The following is a 21025-nucleotide window of genomic DNA, read 5'->3' as shown; positions in this document are numbered from 1 at the left end:
GACTGTGAAAACATAAAACCCAGTGTTTTCTGTGAGGTCATGCTGTTTTAGTAGACAAGAAGACGTATACGTGAACTTTCCTGTTTTCCCTCTTTTTGAAAGGGTTTTAGTTCAACTGAGGTGGAGCAAACTTGAGACTTGAATAATGTTTATGCCAGCCTGCTTGAAAACTAGATGAAGTGGGGCGGGGTCATATAACTTTTAAACACGTTGAAGAACTACAGAAAAGCCCTTTTTGTGCTTGACAGGAAGGAAGGTAGAGCAGGGGGAGATAAAATAGGCACACCTGTGAGCTGGGGTTTTGGGAGCATCCCAGCTCTAAAATGAAATTGGGAAGAACCAGAGAGGCAGTGTCTGGATTACTTGTACTTCACTGAGCAACAAGAGACTGTTGGAAAATGGGCTGGTCTCTGAGGTGGGTTTGGATAAACCGTGTTAACTACCTCTTCAACCTGCTCGGGTGCAGCTGGGAGTTTCCTCGTCCTGTTAGTCCTGTAAAGCTAAGCCTAGTTTCCTGTAACTGTCCAGCCTGCTCTATCCTCCTTTCCCATCTTAAGGTACAGAATACCTAACGCCGCACCTTCTGCCTTCAATTTGGACATTAGAGCCCCAAACAACCACACACACCTACACACTCATCACTTTCACAACTAAACTCAATTGAACTGCTTTATCTTAAGTTAAATGGATGTAACAACCTGATTCACCTTGTGCGTACATACATACATACACACACACACACAACTAGTGGCTTTTTATTTAATGTATGAATTATGGACAATTAATTTTGTTTCTATGAACACTAATTTGTGACTGGGGTTTCCGTTGATTTGATTGCTTTGATGTAAGATTTTTAGTACTAACCATGCTGTACGTTTGTAGCGAGTGTCCGGGTACTTTGGTTAAACTGATCATTTTTAAGTGACAGGATAGGATTTAGATTATTCTCCTATCCACTACAGCATGAAAGTCTCAAAGATGGCTTTTGGATGGTAATGTAAAATGCCAGCAACCCTGACTCTTGGTCAGTGCTGTGACATGTGTCTTTATCTAACTTTTCTTCTTTCCTTCTGTTTGCCTCTCTCTCTCAGCGTGCTCGGGTGTGGATTCCCGATGCAAAGGAGGTGTGGAAGTCTGCTGAGCTGAACAAGGACTACAAAAATGGCGACACCTCTCTGCAGCTCATGTTGGAGGATGGAACGGTGAGGATGAATGGAAGAGCGGGATGGGGAGGAAACCGTCTCTCCCTCTTTATATTTTCTCCTCTCAGCTCTTTTTGTTGCATTCTCAGTCTCTCTCTCTCTGCCTCAAAGACACCTCAGAGAGCTGGATCTCATTAGCGGCTACTGGTTTTAAGCACACAGTTCTTCTAGCAATCATTAACAAGCACTCCTGTTGTTCAGTGCATGCTACTAGCAAGAACATTTGCCCCTCATGATTGTTGTGTTCATATTTAAACCGCTCAGTACCATCACGGTGCTTACTGTATGTTTTTGGTTCTGGCTGTTTTGATGTCTGCACAACTTGTCAACCATTTTCAGTGAAATTTGGTGGAAAGTTAGGCCATAAGCCAAAGAAAAAGCAACAGATTTGTGGAAGCAATCCAGGCCAGGTGGAGAGTAGTCGGTTATTTATCACATACCCTGTCTCAGTGGGCTTTACAGGCCCACTACACCACCGGTGTTCAGCAGAAGGACAGCGTCAAATTCCCCCAAACACCTGCAAAAATAATTTATTTGCATTGTGAAATAAGGCATTTGTGCAGGGTTTTACAGTTTTTTGTGAAATACAGCACCGTGCCTGTCATTGTGGATTCTGTTGCTGGTGCAGATTTAAAATCAAACATTTTATATTAATAAAAGAACATATTTAGATCTGATTGTGCGGCCTTTGATGGATGGTTTTTTATTGGGATAGACAGCTGCTGTTGAAGATGCAATCTGATAATCAAATTAATTCCTGAATTTGCTTGCTGAAAGCCTTGCTGTAACAGACTCTGCATAAGAAAGAGAAAGAGATCCATTTAATAAGGATAAAAAAATGTAAGGATGAAAACAGGATTAATACGAAACTACACAGCTTTGAGCGACTGGTGGTTTTGCTCCAGAGCCATGGCAAATCAGTAGCCTGTCTCATGACATTTCTGAGAACGTGTGTGAAATACGGTATAAATACTTTTAGTGGGAGAAGATATCTGTTATTGATTTTTTATTTCTTAACGATTGGCTCTCCACTGTTGGTCAGCCTCAGGCAGCCAGACCTGTAAAACTGCAACAGACAAACATGTAAAGAAGCTTACAGATGTGCATCCGGAAGGAATTTCTCAATGTTGTTTATTGCAGAACTTGACTGAACCTAATGTTTGGAGACAAAACCTTTTTGCTTTTGCCTTTTAGCAATAAAAATTAGCATGTTTCTCTCTCATCATTTGGTGAGTATAAACATAGAACGTAGTCTGTTGGCACAGTGGGGGGTGACTGATGAGAAAATCCGTACATTACAGCTGTATTGTATTTTTAACATGGTCACAAAGTACTTGCATCTCATTGGCTGACAGGTGTTGGTAAAGATCATATCAGGACCTGTCAAACATCCATCAGCCCTTAGTCTAAGCTGAAATTTATGTGAGTCCTTACATTTTAAAACACAATATGATACATTGCCTCTGGATAAGGGTGTCATATTAATATGTACCATGTAAATGTGTCAGATTTGCGCTGATCCACCATCTTCTTGTTTGTTTTTTAATGTATGAATTCACAGTGTTGTATCATGCGTTACACAAAATAATGTACTGTTTCTCTGTTATGCTCTCCTGTTCCCACTGTTTTCGTGGTCGTCTAAAGAACATTGAGCACAAACTTGACCCCAAGACGAAGAACCTGCCTCACCTGCGAAACCCCGACATCTTGGTGGGCGAAAATGACCTCACAGCACTCAGCTACCTCCACGAGCCGGCCGTGCTGCACAACCTCAAAGTCCGCTTCATGGACTCCAAGCTTATCTACACTTACTGCGGTAGGTAATGAAGCCCGTCTGTATGTTGCCATGTTTTGGTATGAAATCTAATATTCAAGGAGTGTTAATGCAAAGAAGGAACGACTGATATTACAGGCAAGAACAGGTGAAAGAGAGTTAGTCCGTTTCCTTTACACCTACCTTTACATGTCTGATACATCTGCGTAATCAAACAGCATAAGAACATCGTACAATCGATCTGTAAAATTTGGAAACCTTGAGTGATCCTCTACAGTAAATGGTGAGATTGTCACGGATTCCCATTGTGTTTATGCCTCAGCCACTGTAAACAATAAAAACCCATTAATTTTATTTAGACCTGCAACTCAACTTAGTTTGTTAGTTATTCATTGCCTTGGTGCCTGTGACCTTAAATGATCTTTATTATATTTATATTGTCAGTCAAGCATTGTTTAATTTCTCCTTTCAACGTTGGAAATGCTGTATATGCTTATCAACTATGTTTAAACTTATGTAACTTTGCAAACATATAAATATTATTATGTTTAATCCATTATTATTGTAAAGTATTGTTTACAGTTAATCTACGTTCATGAGCGTAAGTACACAGCATGAGATGTGCTTCATTTAGTGTTTATTTTCATTGTATTCGCTGTTCAGTGCGGTCCAGTTCAGCTTCATGTAAGCTCATACTTCATCTGCGGTTTGTGTCGTAGGAATCGTTCTTGTGGCCATCAACCCGTATGAGACTCTGCCAATCTACGGAGCAGACATCATCAATGCCTACAGCGGTCAGAACATGGGAGACATGGACCCACATATCTTCGCCGTGGCAGAGGAGGCGTACAAGCAGATGGCCAGGTTTGTGTGTGTGTGTGTGTGTGTGTGTGTGTGTTACCTGAGTAGCCTTGGTTCTAGTCTCCTTGCTGTTCAGCCCTCCCACTCTCTTTTGGTTTTGTAGGTCAAAGCTGATCCAGAAATAGGCTCACGGTGCTTGCTCGTTTAATCACGCACACACACACACCCCTACCTTTTATCTTACAGGAGCAAACCAAATGATCTCTTTGGCTGCCCTCTGGGACACTAACATACACATGTATACTAACAGTACTGTATACCAATATCAATAGCACCAAGTTTAATCAGCACCAAGACCTCCCTCCCTTCTCCTCTCACACAAGGCGGTGTTAGTCAAAGCTGGCAGCACGGAGTGACCCTTCAGTATGTCCAATGTCCAGTGTGAGAGCCTCTCAATGGGCAGAGGGTTTCCCAAGTCTGGGGGCTTTAACTGCAAAGGCCTGTTCTGTTAAGATATAACAAATTCAATTAGTTATATTACTGAGATGAATCATTTAAATCAATAGTCTGATAGTTTGGGTCGTGGGAGTCGGGGGATGATGGAGCATGGTTGACTTAATACAAGTTAAGGCACCTTTATATGTATAGCTCAGTTTGACAGACAGTGTCTCAGTAGGCTTCACATCCCCACAACAGCAACGGTTCCTGACACAGTTCAACGTCTCTGCAAACTGCAAGGTATAAGAAAGAAATGAAACAGTGAATTCAAGCAAACACCCTAACTTCTCTAAGGCCTAAGGATGCAATAGGACCCATAGGTGGAAAATGCCAATTTCAATATATTTTTCGGAACAAACTCCCAACCTCCCTACCAGCAGCTGGGAGTTTATTACAAAAAAAGGTGGCACAGTAGGAGGAGGCAGTGTGCATCAGGGTTTTGTCTCAGTTCCTAGGATAACGAGGAAGGAGGCTTGCTGCAATATTAAAGCGTGCAGAGGATCACAGGGGGTTATAAGGTGTGTTAACAGCTGTTCAGCCTTCAGGCATTGAAACTGTTTCTTGATGAAAGCATCTGGCACCTTCTGTCTGTCCAAGGCCCTAGCCCTGGCATTGTTTGTGCCACATTCTAAGAACTTTAGAGGATTGGTACACATCAAATTCAAGCATCATCCTAAAGCAACGCTAAAACACCCTTCTACTGAAACTTAATGCCAAACAGAGCCACTACTTAGCTTCTCCTGACTGGTGACAAGTTTTTTTGTTGTTGTTTTTTGATGTGGCAGGGATGAGAGGAACCAGTCGATCATTGTGAGCGGGGAGTCCGGAGCGGGAAAGACAGTGTCAGCCAAATACGCCATGAGGTACTTTGCCACGGTCAGCGGCTCCGCCAGCGAGGCCAATGTAGAGGAGAAAGTCTTGGCTTCCAACCCCATCATGGAGGTGAGCACGGGAGGCTGTCTGTTGAGAAAGACCTTTTAAATACTTATCTTTTATCTTGAAGAGAAGCTGTTTCCTACTGACACTCAACATTTCTTAAAACATACTATGATGACCATGTTTTAAGTTTTTTGTGAGCGTCTCTTTCTAATTTGTGCAACTTTGTGCAACCCATGTTCTTAAAATGAAAGGTCAAAACACTTTCATGAAATGTGTGGTGGCGTGAAGGACTGGATAGCGCTCTGTAGCTGTGAATTTGTCTTGCATCATTTTTCCTGGCCCGCTTTTTGATTTGTGAATGATATGGGTTGAATGTCACGCCGTTTGTCCTTCTCCTCTCCTCTTGTCTCGCTCTTCTTCGCTTTCATCTCCACTGGCATTTACTTACTCCCTTTCCTTCAGCGTCTCCATTACACTCTGTGACTGTATTCGGAACCACATACTACCCGCGGCTGCATTATGCACTACGTACTGCATACTGCTTTTCATAGTACTATGCAGTATGAAACTGTTAAATTAATCTTATAGTATCCTAGGCCAGGTTTAGTCATTTTCCGGTTTTGGAAAGCGGAAGTAAACAATAGGAGGAATATAAATTTAAGTGCCATTTTTTTTTCTTTAATTTAATCTTGTGAGGAGAACAGGGCAACAGCCCATCTGTAACGCGCATAACGTTCTAGCTAGCTGCATTTGTCCTTCTACCCATAAATATGCCATAACTCTTATTAAGCCTGCTTAAGAAGATAACGTTTGATATCCTGAAGACAGCTATGTTAACCTTGGTAAGCTGTCAATAAGAAAACAACACAACATACAGAATGTTGTTTGTATTTCTTGTTATCAGGGACAGAGCACCACTGACTCAGGGATGCTGCTGTTCACCATTTCAACAGTGAACGGATGTTGAGACTTACTAATTAAAGAAAGATTACATTAATAACGATAATAGTACGAGCATACTGGAGATTTCTTCCAAATCAGTACGACATCCAGGTATTTTTGGCACACTGCAGATTTTGCTGTTTGCATACTGGAAACGCTACGTTTAGGCCAAATCAGTACGTACTGCTTGTATAGTAGGTGGTTTTGAATGCAGCTTGTGTCTTTCTGGCCTCGAGTCGCTCTCTGCTGTGATTACACTGGTCTTATCCTTAAGTGTGTGTGTGTGTGTGTGTGTGTGTGTCTTTTGTATTTCTTCCTGGAGAGTCATAAGGACAGGAGGGATTGAAGAGCTCTCCTGTGCCCATATGCCCCTCACCCCCCAACTCCCCTCCTTTTCTCCACCGCCTGCCATCCCCCACGCTGCCCGTCCCCCAAACGCTCCGTTAACATGACTCTTGTCCTCCCAGCCACCACTTTCACCTCAAGCCAATCAGAGACGAGCTGACAGAATGAATAGAAAGCTTTCTTGCGTTGCAGTGATGTCACTTCAGCCTCTAAGCCTGGACACAGAGTAGATGGTTGCATCAGCCTTTTTAATACACACATACCTTTTCTGTGTGTGTGTGTGTGTGTGAGAGAGAGAGAGAGAGAGAGAGAGAGGGGATAAGTGTTTGTGCTTGGTGTTTATGTGTTTGGCTGATACAGGCAGAGATTGGAATACCTGCTCTGCTGAAAGACTCCTTGTCTGCAGTGAAAGACTGTGTGTTCGGCCTTAACTCAGCAAGAACCCTCTGTGCTCACGCACGATTTAACTCTGTTCAAGCCAGCTGGTTGCGTAGGCAGGGTGTGTGTGTGTTTGTATGTAGCCCCACCCGTCTAATGACAATTCCTAGTAGGGTCATTGATCAATCCTGTATATTGAACTAAGGCTGCTGACTGCAGTTGACTTGTTTGCCGATTTACAGTATCTCAGCATGAAATACCTAACTGTTGTCTGTGGAAGGTCCATTAACACATACTGCTGTTTTGTCAAGTGTGGACAAACCACAAATAATAAACTTATTTCAGGTTATGAGCCAGAGTATGAGAGGTTCTGGCGTACTAGTTTGAGAATCAGGTGTATAGTAGTAGTAGATTTCTGTGAAAAGATTGATATCACTATCATATGTGTATAGTATATGGAAAGCTACAGCCAGCAACCGCTTAGCTTAGCATCAGAAATGGAAATGGCTTGCCTGGCTCTGTCCAAAGGTCTCTGCTGTTGTGGTATCAATATATTAAATAAAAACAAATGCTGTTGCACTATCTTCTGTGTTTTAAACACTGTGACCATAATATCTTGCACCTGTTTTTTGTGTTTATTTCTCTTCTGTCACCCAGGCCATTGGAAATGCAAAGACCACCCGAAATGACAACAGCAGTCGCTTTGGGAAGTACATTGAGATCGGCTTCGACAACCGCTTCCGTATCATCGGCGCCAACATGAGAACGTATCTGCTGGAGAAATCGCGAGTGGTTTTTCAGGTAAGTGTTTTGTTGTACTTGTGTGGATCACAGACACATGCACAAAGTTAACCTTTATACATGGCTTCATTTTATTCTGAACTCTTCTTGACACACAACACATTAAGCTTTGCTTAACGTGCAGAAACCACTTTTGTGGAGTTTGTCAGTCTTTTCACAGCCTATTGTCACGGTGCCATTGTTGTGTCCGTAAGTCATATTGCCTGTGTTCCTGATAGCTGATTTTGGTCCAGCTGAAGTGTCCTTCAGCATGTTCCTGAACATGTTGCTCATGAATACACACAGTTCTTTAGCTGACCTTACACTCTTACAGGGTTACGGGCAAAATATCGTGTGATTTGTTGCATTTATGAAGACCAGCCTATTTCAGCTTGTTTCCTTCACATTGGAAGTTGTCTTGCTATATGAATCCTCAAAGGCCTGACACCAGTAATGTATAGCCAATGTAACACACTCAGGGGGTTGTTGGCTGGCATAAAGGTAGAAATAACATACAGCTCGTTACTTATTTTACCCACCATTCAACAATAATGCCCAATGATCCATCTGTCTCACTGGGTACAGAACAGCACTACTTTCCTCACTTTTTCACTCTCTTCAATGTCAAAAACATTCTTAAGTAATGATTGAATTTGTATCCTTTTGTTGCCTAAATCTTTCTTTAGAAATCCCTTTCTCTGTCTTTACAGTCCCTGCACATATTTAACAAGCAGAAAAACTTTAAAACTAGTGTTTGGGGCCTTTTCATGATCTTATAACTTTAGATTTTCTGGTTTGTACATGTGTGTCCAAGTTCTATCTAGATACATTTTACCAGCCTTTTCTGTTATGTAACTTTATTGTATATTCAGTGGGTATTTGCCAGTAGGGCAGCTTATAGATAAAGAACGAGGCTATTTTAACTCTGCTCTTATAGACCTCACTGTTGGGGAATGAGGATGTTGGCAGAAAACGTGATTACCTTCCTCCTCACATTTTTCACATGCTCGGCTCCGGTACAACCCATTTATAGGTGTGTGTGTGTGTGTGTGTGTGTGTGTGTGTGTGTGTGTGTGTGTGAATTCTGTGTTTGGGTGTAGTAGCACCAATTTAGGACACAGGTAAATGTTTTGTTTCCAGCTTTACAGCCCACTGCTGAAATCCTTTTAAATTTTGAGTTATTTATTTTCACTGGAAATGAATCGGTAGCTCCCGATTTTTCTCAATGTACACGCACTTATGCCCATTTACTGTATGATATATCTGTTAGCACCTCTCCATGGGTATTTGAAGGGATGTACATGTGGGCCACAGCTTATGTTTGCAGTAAAATAAACACGTAATATTGTCATATGACTCAATAATATCTGCTGACATGCCCTTGAGCAACACCAACTGCTTCAGTGGAGCTACCAGATGTTAAACTGTCAAACTGTATCATTGTAAAGCTCATGTGATTATATATTAATGCTGACACAGTTGATTTCCCCTGCATGGATGTAGGTTGAAAAAGGCTTGTGATCAGGATGTCTGTGTAGATCAATACTGTCGCATTCCCCTCACATTTTATCATCTTCATGTTTTCTTCCAGGCGGATGAGGAGAGGAATTATCATATCTTTTATCAGCTGTGCGCATCATCCCATCTGCCTGAGTTCAAGACTCTGAAGCTGAGTAAGTCTCATGCACGTGCACACACACACACAGAGCTGCACAGTACACCATTTTTTTAACTGTACCATAAGCAACTACAAAACCAGTAGTTTGAAATCGGCTCACTTTCTCTCACCAGAGGAACAACTCATTACTTTCGTGTTTTTTAGAGTGGTGGAGTGGGCTGCAGCACCTTGACACATAAAAATATTGTGTTACCTAGAGCACTTGATGAAAACATTAGCTACAACAATTCAAAATCGGCAGTGAACACATATTAAGAGAGCCGCAGTGGCTCTCCACAGCATAATAATTGTACAACACTCAAAATCCATCATCTCAGTGACTCAGCCAAACAAAAACAAAAAAATTAATGTTTTCTCGAGTGATTTATCCAGAACCATTTTTAACGGTAACATCTAATGGAGCTGATCCTGCACTGGGCCTACAACATAATACAAAATATTCCCCCCCTTCAAATCTCTAAAACATAATCTTCATAAATCACAGTGAGGTCTCTCAAGAGCTGCCAGATATCACATTTTAGACGTATCAAACTCGTTGACTCAGTGGTTGAACAGACTCGCATACAGAGTACTCCCGCTGTGGACCTGCACCTGCTTGTCCTACTCATGCGACACACAAACACACTCTCACACTCACACTCTCTCTCACACACACACACACACACACACACACACACACACACACACACACTGCTGGCACTGTCACTTACAGCCACTCAGTTGGCCTTCTCCCTCTCCCTCTCTCACACACACACACAGACACAGCTGCTGTCTTTTCCTTTCCTGCTGACTTCCTGGCTCAGTAAATGGAGCGGTTGTCACAGCCATGCCCGTGCCTCTCGTGGCCAGGCAACAGGCCATGCCTTAATTAAGTGCAAAGTGTGTGTGTATAAAGAAACTGATTGTGGGAAAGTTGAGCTAAGATCATTCTTACATAGAAGTGTTTTATTTTGATTTAACCGTTTTCTAAGAACCCTAAACCATCTGCAAAAACATGACACGGCGTCTGTCTGTTGATCTGAGAGTGAAAATAGAAAGTGTTTTCAGAATTCACATCACTTCGTTGGAGTGGATGTTTGAGAATTTGTTTGAGAATCATGAAGAACATTCCCACGCACCCTTAAATAAGGGGAAATTAATGAGTCCGTAGGAAAACAAATGTAGTGTATTGTTTTATTTTTGGGAAACTTTGCTGTGCTTTGACCACTCAGAAACACCTCTGACGACTGACTTTGAACCTCTTTTGGTTTCCTTGATAGTTCAGTGTTATCGTAACAAACCAGAATTGTTGCTGTGGTTATTTGCAGAGCTACCCTGAGCACTGACTGAGAATAATCCTGCCTTTGTTACTTAGACATGAGCTTGATGATTTTAACTGACATGACAGTTCCTCATAGCCAATCAGAAACAAGTATTTTCCTTGTGGCCGGATACTTGTTTTTTTTCTGATGCAGCTCTGCGTGATAAACGAGGAGGCTTTGATAGCACAATTGTACCCAAGTTGTACAAGGTAAAACTGCACATACTGCATGTTTTCTGAATGCATTAACTTTCTCTTCTTTTCCACTCAGGCAGTGCAAACGACTTCTTGTACACCAGACAGGGCCGCAGCCCTGTTATCGAAGGCGTGGACGACACCAAGGAGCTTTGCAACACGCGCGATGCCTTCACTCTGCTCGGTAACATGCAGACACTCGCATATAAAAGCAAATACACCTTCAAATCTGTAACCCAGGAGACTCTGTCTTAGAGATAACTGATGTGTCTGCTGGATGTACCTTATTAACTGAATCAAAGTATAGAGTATGATGAACAAATATAAACAAACGTTAAGTATGGTTGAGATGAGATTTGAGTCACACCTCTCTAATAACCAGTGTGTGTCTGTTTATCTGTGTGTGTTTTATTTCTGTGCAGGGATTAATGAGTCCTACCAGATGGGGTTGTTCCAGGTTTTGGCTGCTATTCTTCATCTGGGAAATGTGGAGATAAAGGACAGAGACTCAGACAGCAGCGTCATTCCTGTGAGGATAATATTTAAACAGATAATGCGTGATAGTCACGACTTTATATCTGTAGTTATGTGATATTCAAATGGCTGGCATATTTCAATAGGTGTCACTCCTCAGTCATACCTATGTATGTACTGATTCAGTTTAAGCTGTGCCTGCAAATAGTCCTGTTGTCAGTCTTTTCACAGCCTATTGTCACGGTGCCATTGTTGTGTCCTTAAGTCATATTGCCTGTGTTCCTGATAGCTGAACTATAACAGTCGGTTTCTTTTTATTCTCTCTCATAAACAAGACTCTCGAGCAATTTGAAATGTTTATATGGTCAAAAGTCCTCAAGAGTTTTGTTGCTTTTCAAAAGCTTGACACAGAATGGATAAAACACCAAGTTCTCTGTTGGTAAATATCTGAAATGAGCAATTAGCATCAATTTGATATTTTAGGCTATGGACTATTAGATTTATTGTGAATCTGTTAGTTGATCTATAAAAGGACAATGATTTTTAAGATCTTATTATACAGTTTTTTCATCGTGTACATAAAACATTTTTTTTTTATCTTAGTGTAACTAATGTCACTTTGAAGGGTGGTATCTTTATAAGCCTTTTCTTGGCTTCTGACCTCCCCTTCACAGTATTTTATATTCTATCAAGTTTTATTGTTTTTTTCAATATGTGTGAATAAACTAAACTAAAATAAGATAGAGAGACTGACAATGTTGCAAATAAAACAAATTTGTTTGCTGCATTGATATACCTCTGGTAAAGTTCATGTACCTTTTTATGATTACATGTGAGGAAAAATATAATATTAAGTAAGGAGGCGATAAGTCAGTGCTGCTTATTTGCACCACTTGCTCACTTACACAGCCTCCATCTTGTGAGGGGAGAGGGTGTCACTGGGACACATGTATCCAAAAATATAGAACTTAAGATATTTTTGAGTCCAGATGAGGGAATCTACCTTTTCTTTGCTGGCATCTTGTTGGGTTTCTCCTGGTAATGGTTAGGATCTCTCTTCTCTTTTCCTGTAGGCCAACAATCGCCACCTGACGGCGTTCTGCGAGTTGGTTGGTGTGTCCTACCAAGACATGTCTCAGTGGCTGTGCCACAGGAAGCTGAAGACTGCCACAGAGACGTATATCAAGACCCTCCCCCGCCTGCAGGCCACCAATGCCCGTGACGCGCTGTCCAAACATATCTACGCCAAGCTCTTCAACTGGATTGTGGAGCATGTTAACAAAGCCCTAATCACCAGTATCAAAAAGCACTCTTTCATCGGGGTCCTCGACATCTACGGGTACGTCTGTGCGTTCTCCTGTCTGTGTGGGCCAATCTGAGCTCACCCATAGGAAATAATTATAGGAAATATGTGAAACAAGGGCCACATAAATAGTTTTAGATGATTTAACACGTTAGCCTTGTAATAGATGTCATCCAGCTGGGTGACTCGTCCTCTGGTTGTTCTTCCTCTCAAGGTTTGAGACATTTGAGATCAACAGCTTTGAGCAGTTCTGTATCAACTACGCTAATGAGAAACTTCAACAACAGTTCAACATGGTGAGCAGCATCTGTTTTACCTGTTGGATTGCACATTGTATCATATTCACAGATGACATAAAATGTGATGCCAAGTCCACAGCTTAATCTCCGTGTGTGCGTGTGTGTGTGTGCAGCACGTGTTCAAGCTGGAGCAGGAGGAGTACATGAGGGAGGAGATCCCATGGACTCTGATTGACTTCTACGACAATCAACCCTGCATCAACCTCATAGAGGCCAAGATGGGCATCCTGGACCTGTTGGACGAGGAGTGCAAGGTACTTTTAATATAGTCTCCTAAAAAATGTTGCAGATCATATTACATATAAGTTATTCTGGTAAGTAAAGATGATTGAAAGACGCAGAGAAAAAGATGCAGAGAGAACTGTTTCTCATGACAGTTGATGTTTATTTGATGAAAAAAAAAAAAAAAAGACTGATCATAACTCTTTTAACAAAAGTCTTCTTTGGCACACAAGCTAAGAATATACAATTACATAAGACTTGGTGACTTACAAATACTGTTGGTGGAATAAAAAGTTTTTCATGAATGTAAACAAACAGGAGAAGTGAAGCGAGTCCACGTTGCAGATTGAGCAGAGGCTTGTGGGATGTGCTTGAATATTTCAGTGAGAAACATTCGCCCGTTCACACCCACATTGTGCTTCACATTTTTTGACAGTTGACCTGTCAGTGCATCCAACCACACAATAAATCCGAGTCTCCAACACCTACATGCATCGTTCATCAGAGTTCACCTACAGGAAGGAAATAATGACCACAGGCCTGAAAGCTACTCTGTTCCTCTTCTTTCCCTCCAGTGTACACAGTGAAACTGAATGGGAGACAAAGCTTTTCAATTTAGTCTGATTGCATGTTTTTATTTTGTTGTAAACACTTTAATGTTTGACTAAGCTTTGGTGATTGTATACGAAATGTCAGTTATCTGAGTTAATATTCCAGTCGTGTGCAGAGTAAAGACAGAGCTCGTATCTGTACCATTTGCACACTAACACTAACAATGCTGACTAATCTCTCTGTGGCTCTTCACCACTGCAAGGTCATTTTCAAGCTGTTGACATTTGAGGTGGTCCACATTGCTGACTTTATTGCAGAGTAACGCAAACACAACATGGACATTTGGTTTGACTTGAAAATCGTTCTCATACCCTGTGTAACCAGTAAAAAATAAACACTTAAGTAACATGTGTTTTATGTGTATCTGTAAGCTGATGGTTAGATGCATGTTTTCTTACTGATAGTTTCCACTGTGTCTTCTTCGTTTCTATACCAGATGCCTAAAGGTTCGGATGACTCGTGGGCTCAGAAACTCTACAACACTCACCTAAAGACCTGCACCCTGTTCGAGAAGCCACGCATGTCCAACCGCGCCTTTATCATCCAACATTTTGCTGACAAGGTGGGCTTGACAGGCGACTATATCTGCATAGTGGTTGTTTAAAAGTATTTATTTGTTCCTTACAGTGTTTAACTCAACAGACATTTAGGAGCAGACTGGCCGCAGTGGCTGCTGCAGTGCTGGTGTGAGATATTTTTAGGATGGCTGGAGGACGGATGACTTTTTTCTATTAGCATTGTTTTCACACACAAAAATCAGTTTTGTAATAAAGTGTTTAGCGGGTGTGTGTGTGTGTGTGTGTGTGTGTGTGTGTGTGTGTGTTAGTGTAATACACTTTAGTGTAATAGGTTTCATATCCTGTAATGCTGTATGACGCAGTGTTATTTGTCATGTCTGTTTTTAGATCCTCACTATAAGGTTACAGATAAACGGGTCAGGGACTAACGCAGGCTTTTCCATGAGGCCCTGTGATTTTAATGTGGGATCCTTGGAAACATTTCTGATCAAATATTTGCAATGATGTATTTAAACAAACTTTCATCAGGAGTTTGAACTGTATATTAGCTGCTGTGAAGAGTTTACTGTTCCTCAGAGCTGTCACTGGCCACCTCAGTTTGAGTTAAAACCAAGACATGAAAACATTGACCGTATGAATGTACCCCAAACATTAGGACAATGTGAATACAGAGGTTTCTTTGAGTCTGCTTTGTTGTTAACACCTTCAGAAATGTGATTACATATGTGAAAATGTAAAGCATAGATTCTCTTTAGAAATAAATGACCAGTGAGATGGCCTCACAGATATTGTAACGCAAACTGTGCTGTGCTTGTCGAGCAGGTGGAATACCAGTGTGAGGGCTTCCTGGAGAAGAACAAAGACACAGTGAATGAAGAACAGATCAATGTGCTGAAGGCCAGCAAGGTGAGGAGACAAACACAGACACACACCTACATTAAAATCAGATCCTATAAAGATGAGCAAAGAGCCATTTGGACACATCAGTATACAGCTCAAAGTGCTGTGAAGCATCCACTGAGATCAAAGCCAAGACGCCTGCAGCTCATGGAGAGCAGTAGCACCTGGTCTGTTGTTTACCCTCCGAAAATCCCACCTGAAAGCTTGGGGAAGCAGCGTCCTCCAATGGCCATGTGGAGATAGTGTTGACCGCATCAGTGAAGACAAAGGCTCCATCCAGGAGATTTGTGGTTTAGGTTTTGTTTACGCATAACAGACAAAGCTGAGCACACACACACTCACACACACACAGTAAGCGGGGTCATTGGCTAAATATGACCCAGAATAAATAAATATGGTTCATATATATTCCACTGCTTATTGCACTTCGTACTTTCATGACTGGCGAAAAGTATGACTAAGCCTTAATAAATGCAGGGTTATGTAATAACTAACACTAGTAATACAGATTTTATAAATGAACACATCCTGGCCTTGTGAATCAACGTTTACAGCAACATTAACCATTTTTTTATTATCTTTAAAAAGGTTCTATCAATAATTCTTTAAGCGCTGATGTGATCGTTTTTCAAATGATCATGTGTGCGGGTGTGTGTGTGTGTTTTAGTCTTGGTTTAGGATCAGTGTGTAAAATCTGGTTGGGTCAAAAGCAGCCAAAGCCTTTAAACCCTTACTGCTGTTTTGGTTGCACACACACACACACACACACACACACACATACACACACACACACACACACAATGATGTAGTGTGTTTGCCCAAAATGCTCACAGTGACCTTCGACTGTTCTCTTATAGACTTCAACAAAGAGCAGAATTGGGTAAGGGTTGAAACACTGTCTGCTCTAACCTCTAACACAATCATTTAACACACACACACACACACACACTCTCTCTCTCTCTCATGGGCGTATAGTCTGAATGTTGTCATGGAAATCAGTTAAACCTAAACAGTTGGGATTAAAAGTTAATGAGCTCTTAATGAGATTTAGTCTAATTAGGTTTTGTTTTACTTCTCTGCCAAGCTTATTGTGTGTGTGTGTGTGTGTGTGTGTGTTTTCCAGTTAGCCACACAGTAACATAAGACACACATCTGTAAAATGGCAGTTAAACGCAAAAGCATTTTCTTTTTACAAGCCCTGTTAATTCAGATAATTCTAATTTATTTAGCAGTTAACCGTTATATTACGTTGCTGTGTAACACATTAACATTCAAAATATAAAATGTGGAGGTAGAATATCCTCGCTGCGAGGCATGGAGGTAGCTGTGGCAGAGGAAGGCCTCAGGAGAATGCATGTCTCTTCACAAATGCACCCTGACATAGTACCTACCATCTTAGGACGGACTGAAGGCCAGGATGTAGAGCTTCTGCTGTTTAAGGAAAATTCATTGTTTAATTTTTTTTTTTTTTATAGTTTTAGCCGACATTTCTTTCAGTATTTATAAAATTTTACTCATCAAAGGCACTGCTCAGATCTGGGAACAGGGCGACATCGCTACAATGAATTGGGTCAAGTAACGCGCAGTCAGACGATCATAAAGGTTAAGCCAAATTATCAAAACCTAAAGTGAGCGCACCTGAAAATGTTGCTAATAATCCTTCATTGCGCATGAAAACTTCCCGTCATCTATGGCAAGTACAGTGAGTCAAACATGAGCCAGGAAGTCTGTCTGGAAACTGTGATGAATGTTTACATTTGACTGCTGCCTTCCTTTTCTCCTCCGTCTGGCTAATGTAGAGGTTTGTTCGTCTGACTATGTGACCAAATTGGAGTTATTTTGTAGCGATGTCACTGCAGTCCCAGATGTTAGTAATTGACCAAAAACTATGAGAAATAAGACTCGGGTTGTATAAAGCAGAAACGTCCTTTCAAGTGTATACAGTTAAATATTTTGGCGTTAAAATGGCTTCACAGTACCTGCATTGCTCAAAACTGCATTGAGACCTGTGAGACGCACGGGACTATCGCATTCATGCTGACGTCTGCTCGCAAGTCTAATCAATGCAGTGCATGGGGAAATGCCTGATGCAGAGATTTCCCATAATGCATTGCAATCCAGGAACATGATCAAAATGACAGCAGATAAAATCCCACCCAGCGGCTGTCTTCCAGCCACAGATATGCTTTATACTTCACGCAGGCTTGGAATTGAGTGGAAGTTTTTTTGTGGAATAAAAATCATCATCCCATTATGTTCCCTCCATCCACTACAGCTTCATCATTAGTCTGACTGGTTTTATTTAGTTTTTTGGTTGGAATCGTAGATGAGTATCATAGTTTTTGATGGGGGTAACAATGATTTTGAATTTGACCTTTGGGTGTCCTTTAATCTTTCCTTTAAATGTCATTTAAAGGTTGTTTATTTTTTGTCACTGTGTCTCCATATGTTGTCCATGTATGTTTGGTTCTGTCCTCATCATGACAACCCTTCCCTGCCAGCAGAAGGTAAACCGAGGCGTTCCTGCAACGCTGGCACGCCTGTAGCTCTTCCTTTAGCTCCCTTTATCTTTTCTCCTTCCCTGTCTCTCTCTGGCACTAAGTTATTATCACTCTAATAGCACTGAGGAGATTGACGTTGTGTGTGCGTGGGCCTTTGTTTGCTGCATGGGGAGCACTAAAGGCACTCTGGGAGGAGAGAATAGGGAAACAAGGGACCAAGGAAGGAGGGTATTTTTATGTTGTCAGAGTGATGCTGAGAGCGAGCAGCACGTAAAGCCTTTGCGGCCGAGGCTGTCCTGCTTAATGACGCTGGCAAGAGAAGCAGCATGGCAACGCTCTGAGCTCCGCAGGAGGACCTGAAAGCTGCACACATAACACAGCATCCTCCTCATATAACCTCAGCATTATATGGAACATGACTGATGTGTGTGCTTTACTAAAGGGCATACATCGTACGTGGCTCTATTTATGTCATAACACTATAGCAAGATATGTCATATATGACCACTCTATATGGTCATATATGACAAAAACATAACCTTTTACTATTTTAATTGGCTTTTCATAACATTGTAATAACTCTGACTGTGAATGAGTTTAACAAACGCTAATCAAATGACATCTACTCACTCGTGTGCTTAAACTATGAAGCATCTTTTCAACTGTCTTTGTGTGAAAATGTTGCAGTTAATTAGCTCTCATGTCACACTGTGACATGATTACTGGGACTAGTATGTTGAATTTTCTGAATTTAAAAATGAAGCCGTCAACATCGAGGTTTTCAACACTCAAGTCAAATTATTAACAAATGTATTTTGGCAAAAGCTAACATTAAAGCTGTCATCATGCTTTGTGAGGCTGTGTGCATTAGGTAAGAGAAATCCATATGCATGCTATGCATAGTAAGACACTGTTAGAAACTAAAATTTTATAAATATGCATTGTGGTGACATTGAAGCTTAATTTATAGTGTATCCAGAGTGAAAGGCTTTGTTGTCACTTTATTTCTCAGTAAATCAGTATAGCCTGCAGGGTCTAATGCTGCCATCAGCCGTACTGTTTGTGACTGTGAGTGGGCTGCTGTTCCCAGTTTGACCTGCTGGTGGAGCTGTTCCAGGATGAGGAGAAAGCTACCAGCCCCACTGGTCAGCCCCCTGGCACCGGAGGCCGGACCCGCCTCAGCGTCAAACCTGACAAGAGCCGAGACAAGAGCAGCAAGGAGCACAAGAAGACCGTCGGCTGCCAGGTCGATACCTCTCTCCAGTGTTTTGTTATGTGGTCTGTTATATGTAACTGATCCTTGATGCTGTTACATATTTACACAGGTGCTCAGTCCAAGTGGGATCACATTCAGTGTATTCTGGTAGATGTCAGATCAAATAAAAATATATATGATTTAAACATATATATATTGTTTACATGCATTTTTAGTTTTAATTGTATTCTGCATATCAATTATTTATCAATCCAGTCTGTAGATTTTGAAGTACATTATCTTTATTTTTATATTGATTGTAATGCTACAAACATGCTATTGTAATGATGATCATCCAAAGCAGCATTTCACACATGCCCTCAGCCTTCTTTGAACCCCACAAAAGAAATGATGATGATGATGATGATGATGGTCCTCTCGTGTAGTTTCGTAACTCTCTGCAAATGCTGATGGAAACTTTGAACGCAACCACTCCGCACTACGTACGCTGCATCAAACCCAATGACTTCAAGACGGCCTTCTCGTGAGTCTTCATCTCTCTTCTTTTAGGAATAACTCCTTGTTATGTTTTCAACTAAATAGTTTTCTCTGTGCTCTATACATATTCTCATTTGTGAGTTTCCTGACTTGTTAATAAATTATACACTGTGCTCGAACCCAAAACTTAGCTCAGCCATAGTTCTTGGTGGCTATATTGACTGTGGTTATTTGTTGTTGTCAGGTTTGATCCCAAACGTGCGGTGCAGCAGCTCAGAGCCTGTGGTGTCCTGGAAACCATCCGCATCTCTGCTGCAGGTTTCCCATCCAGGTACTGATGCATCCCTGCAACACTGCTGCTGATTCTCAAACTCTCACCAATGTTTATGTATCCTTGTGAATGTGGCAATGCACAAAGCAAATGCAGAGGTACCCTGCGAGTGTCTGAATATGATGAATGTATGGACCTAACAGCATTGCAGCCTGTCAGCTCGGTGTAGGATTGATCTGATCTAGTGGAACAAGACAGTTTCATTTACTACAATCACCCAATTTATTAGCTTTCTCCATGCAGAGTTTCTTTTTGGCCTCCTGCATTGGTTTTAATAATTTGTCCAGTTTTTTTTATTTGACTCCTTAACGTATTTTTTTTTCGTTTTGGAATATCATAAAATGTTATTAAAGGGACTATAAAGTTGTTAAGTTGTTGATTTCACTGTCAGGCAGTGTGGGTCACTTTACATGAACAAAAACAAAGCTTGTTTTCTCTGCAAGCTGTTAATCTCTTTGCAATTTTACTTTGGTTAAAAATAACTTGACTCAACAAAACAGTCAGAAAGAAAATGTTTAGGTCATTGTATGTCTATGACTCTTTTTGTCTGTGTGTGTGTCTCAGATGGACCTACCAGGAGTTTTTCAGCCGTTATAGAGTGTTGATGAAACAGAAGGACGTGTTACCTGACAAGAAGTTGACCTGCAGGAACGTCCTGGAGAAACTAGTGCAGGTCAGACAAACTGCCGTTTTACTTTTTAAACAGGCACTGAAATGGATCAAAAGTTTGGCTTTGTATTTTCTTTGTGCTCTTTTTGTCCATCTAATCGTGGTTCTACCCCTGATCTCATCTCATGTCTTCCTTCAGGACCAGGATAAATACCAGTTTGGTAAGACCAAGATCTTCTTCAGGGCCGGCCAGGTTGCCTACCTGGAGAAGTTGAGGGCTGACAAGTTGCGTGCTGCCTGCATTCGTATCCAGAAAACCATCCGCTGCTGGCTGGTTCGTAAGAAGTATCTGCGCATGCGCAGCTCTGCCATCACCATCCAGAGGTTCACCAGAGGATACCAGGCTCGCTGGTGAGTCAGTTGAATCTAATAGTAACATGCAAAGACATTTGTCTCCTTCTTCATTTAAATAAGTCAACGGCTGAAATACCTAAAGTCTGAAGTAATACTAAAATTCTAAATAAGTGTTAGTTGAGATGAGTGTATCTCTGCTGTCCTTAGCCTGGCCAAGTTCATGCGTCGCACTCAGGCGGCCACCATCATCCAGAAGTACCAGAGGATGTACGTGGAGAGGAAACGCTACAGACAGAAGCAGGCAGCTGCTCTGGTCATGCAGACGATCCTCAGAGCTTACATGGCCCGGCAGAAGTACCAGGCGGTAAGACACACATCACAAAACACTGCAAAACATTTTCATCCCAACCAGTACAAGACAAAATCATCTGATCAAC

At 41.4% G+C, this 21025-nt stretch overlaps 1 protein-coding gene across 8 annotated transcripts in view; it reads left to right on the top strand.

Annotated features, from left to right (window-relative positions):
- myo5aa (myosin VAa) overlaps positions 1 to 21025 on the top strand; it is a 51668-nt gene that overhangs the window by 12417 nt on the left and 18226 nt on the right. For 4 of the 8 annotated variants that reach the window (XM_038700896.1, XM_038700894.1, XM_038700900.1 and 1 more), the window contains exons 2-21: positions 1092 to 1202; positions 2847 to 3018; positions 3696 to 3840; positions 5061 to 5217; positions 7477 to 7620; positions 9191 to 9272; positions 10849 to 10956; positions 11195 to 11301; positions 12320 to 12585; positions 12764 to 12845; positions 12962 to 13102; positions 14119 to 14244; positions 15023 to 15106; positions 17602 to 17607; positions 18692 to 18847; positions 19243 to 19340; positions 19539 to 19625; positions 20190 to 20298; positions 20434 to 20645; positions 20796 to 20952. In XM_038700896.1, coding sequence (XP_038556824.1) covers positions 1092 to 1202; positions 2847 to 3018; positions 3696 to 3840; positions 5061 to 5217; positions 7477 to 7620; positions 9191 to 9272; positions 10849 to 10956; positions 11195 to 11301; positions 12320 to 12585; positions 12764 to 12845; positions 12962 to 13102; positions 14119 to 14244; positions 15023 to 15106; positions 17602 to 17607; positions 18692 to 18847; positions 19243 to 19340; positions 19539 to 19625; positions 20190 to 20298; positions 20434 to 20645; positions 20796 to 20952 — 2550 coding nt within the window. The remainder of the gene's footprint in view (positions 1 to 1091; positions 1203 to 2846; positions 3019 to 3695; positions 3841 to 5060; positions 5218 to 7476; positions 7621 to 9190; positions 9273 to 10848; positions 10957 to 11194; positions 11302 to 12319; positions 12586 to 12763; positions 12846 to 12961; positions 13103 to 14118; positions 14245 to 15022; positions 15107 to 17601; positions 17608 to 18691; positions 18848 to 19242; positions 19341 to 19538; positions 19626 to 20189; positions 20299 to 20433; positions 20646 to 20795; positions 20953 to 21025) is intronic. The other 4 variants (XM_038700895.1, XM_038700897.1, XM_038700899.1 and 1 more) reach the window with 2 other exon arrangements.

Source organism: Micropterus salmoides, unplaced genomic scaffold (assembly GCF_014851395.1).
Source record: "Micropterus salmoides isolate LMB-PRFRI ecotype aquatic unplaced genomic scaffold, ASM1485139v1 Ms_hic_scaffold_6, whole genome shotgun sequence".
In the NCBI taxonomy this organism is placed as follows: domain Eukaryota; kingdom Metazoa; phylum Chordata; class Actinopteri; order Centrarchiformes; family Centrarchidae; genus Micropterus; species Micropterus salmoides.
This window is presented reverse-complemented; position numbering and strand designations above follow the sequence as displayed.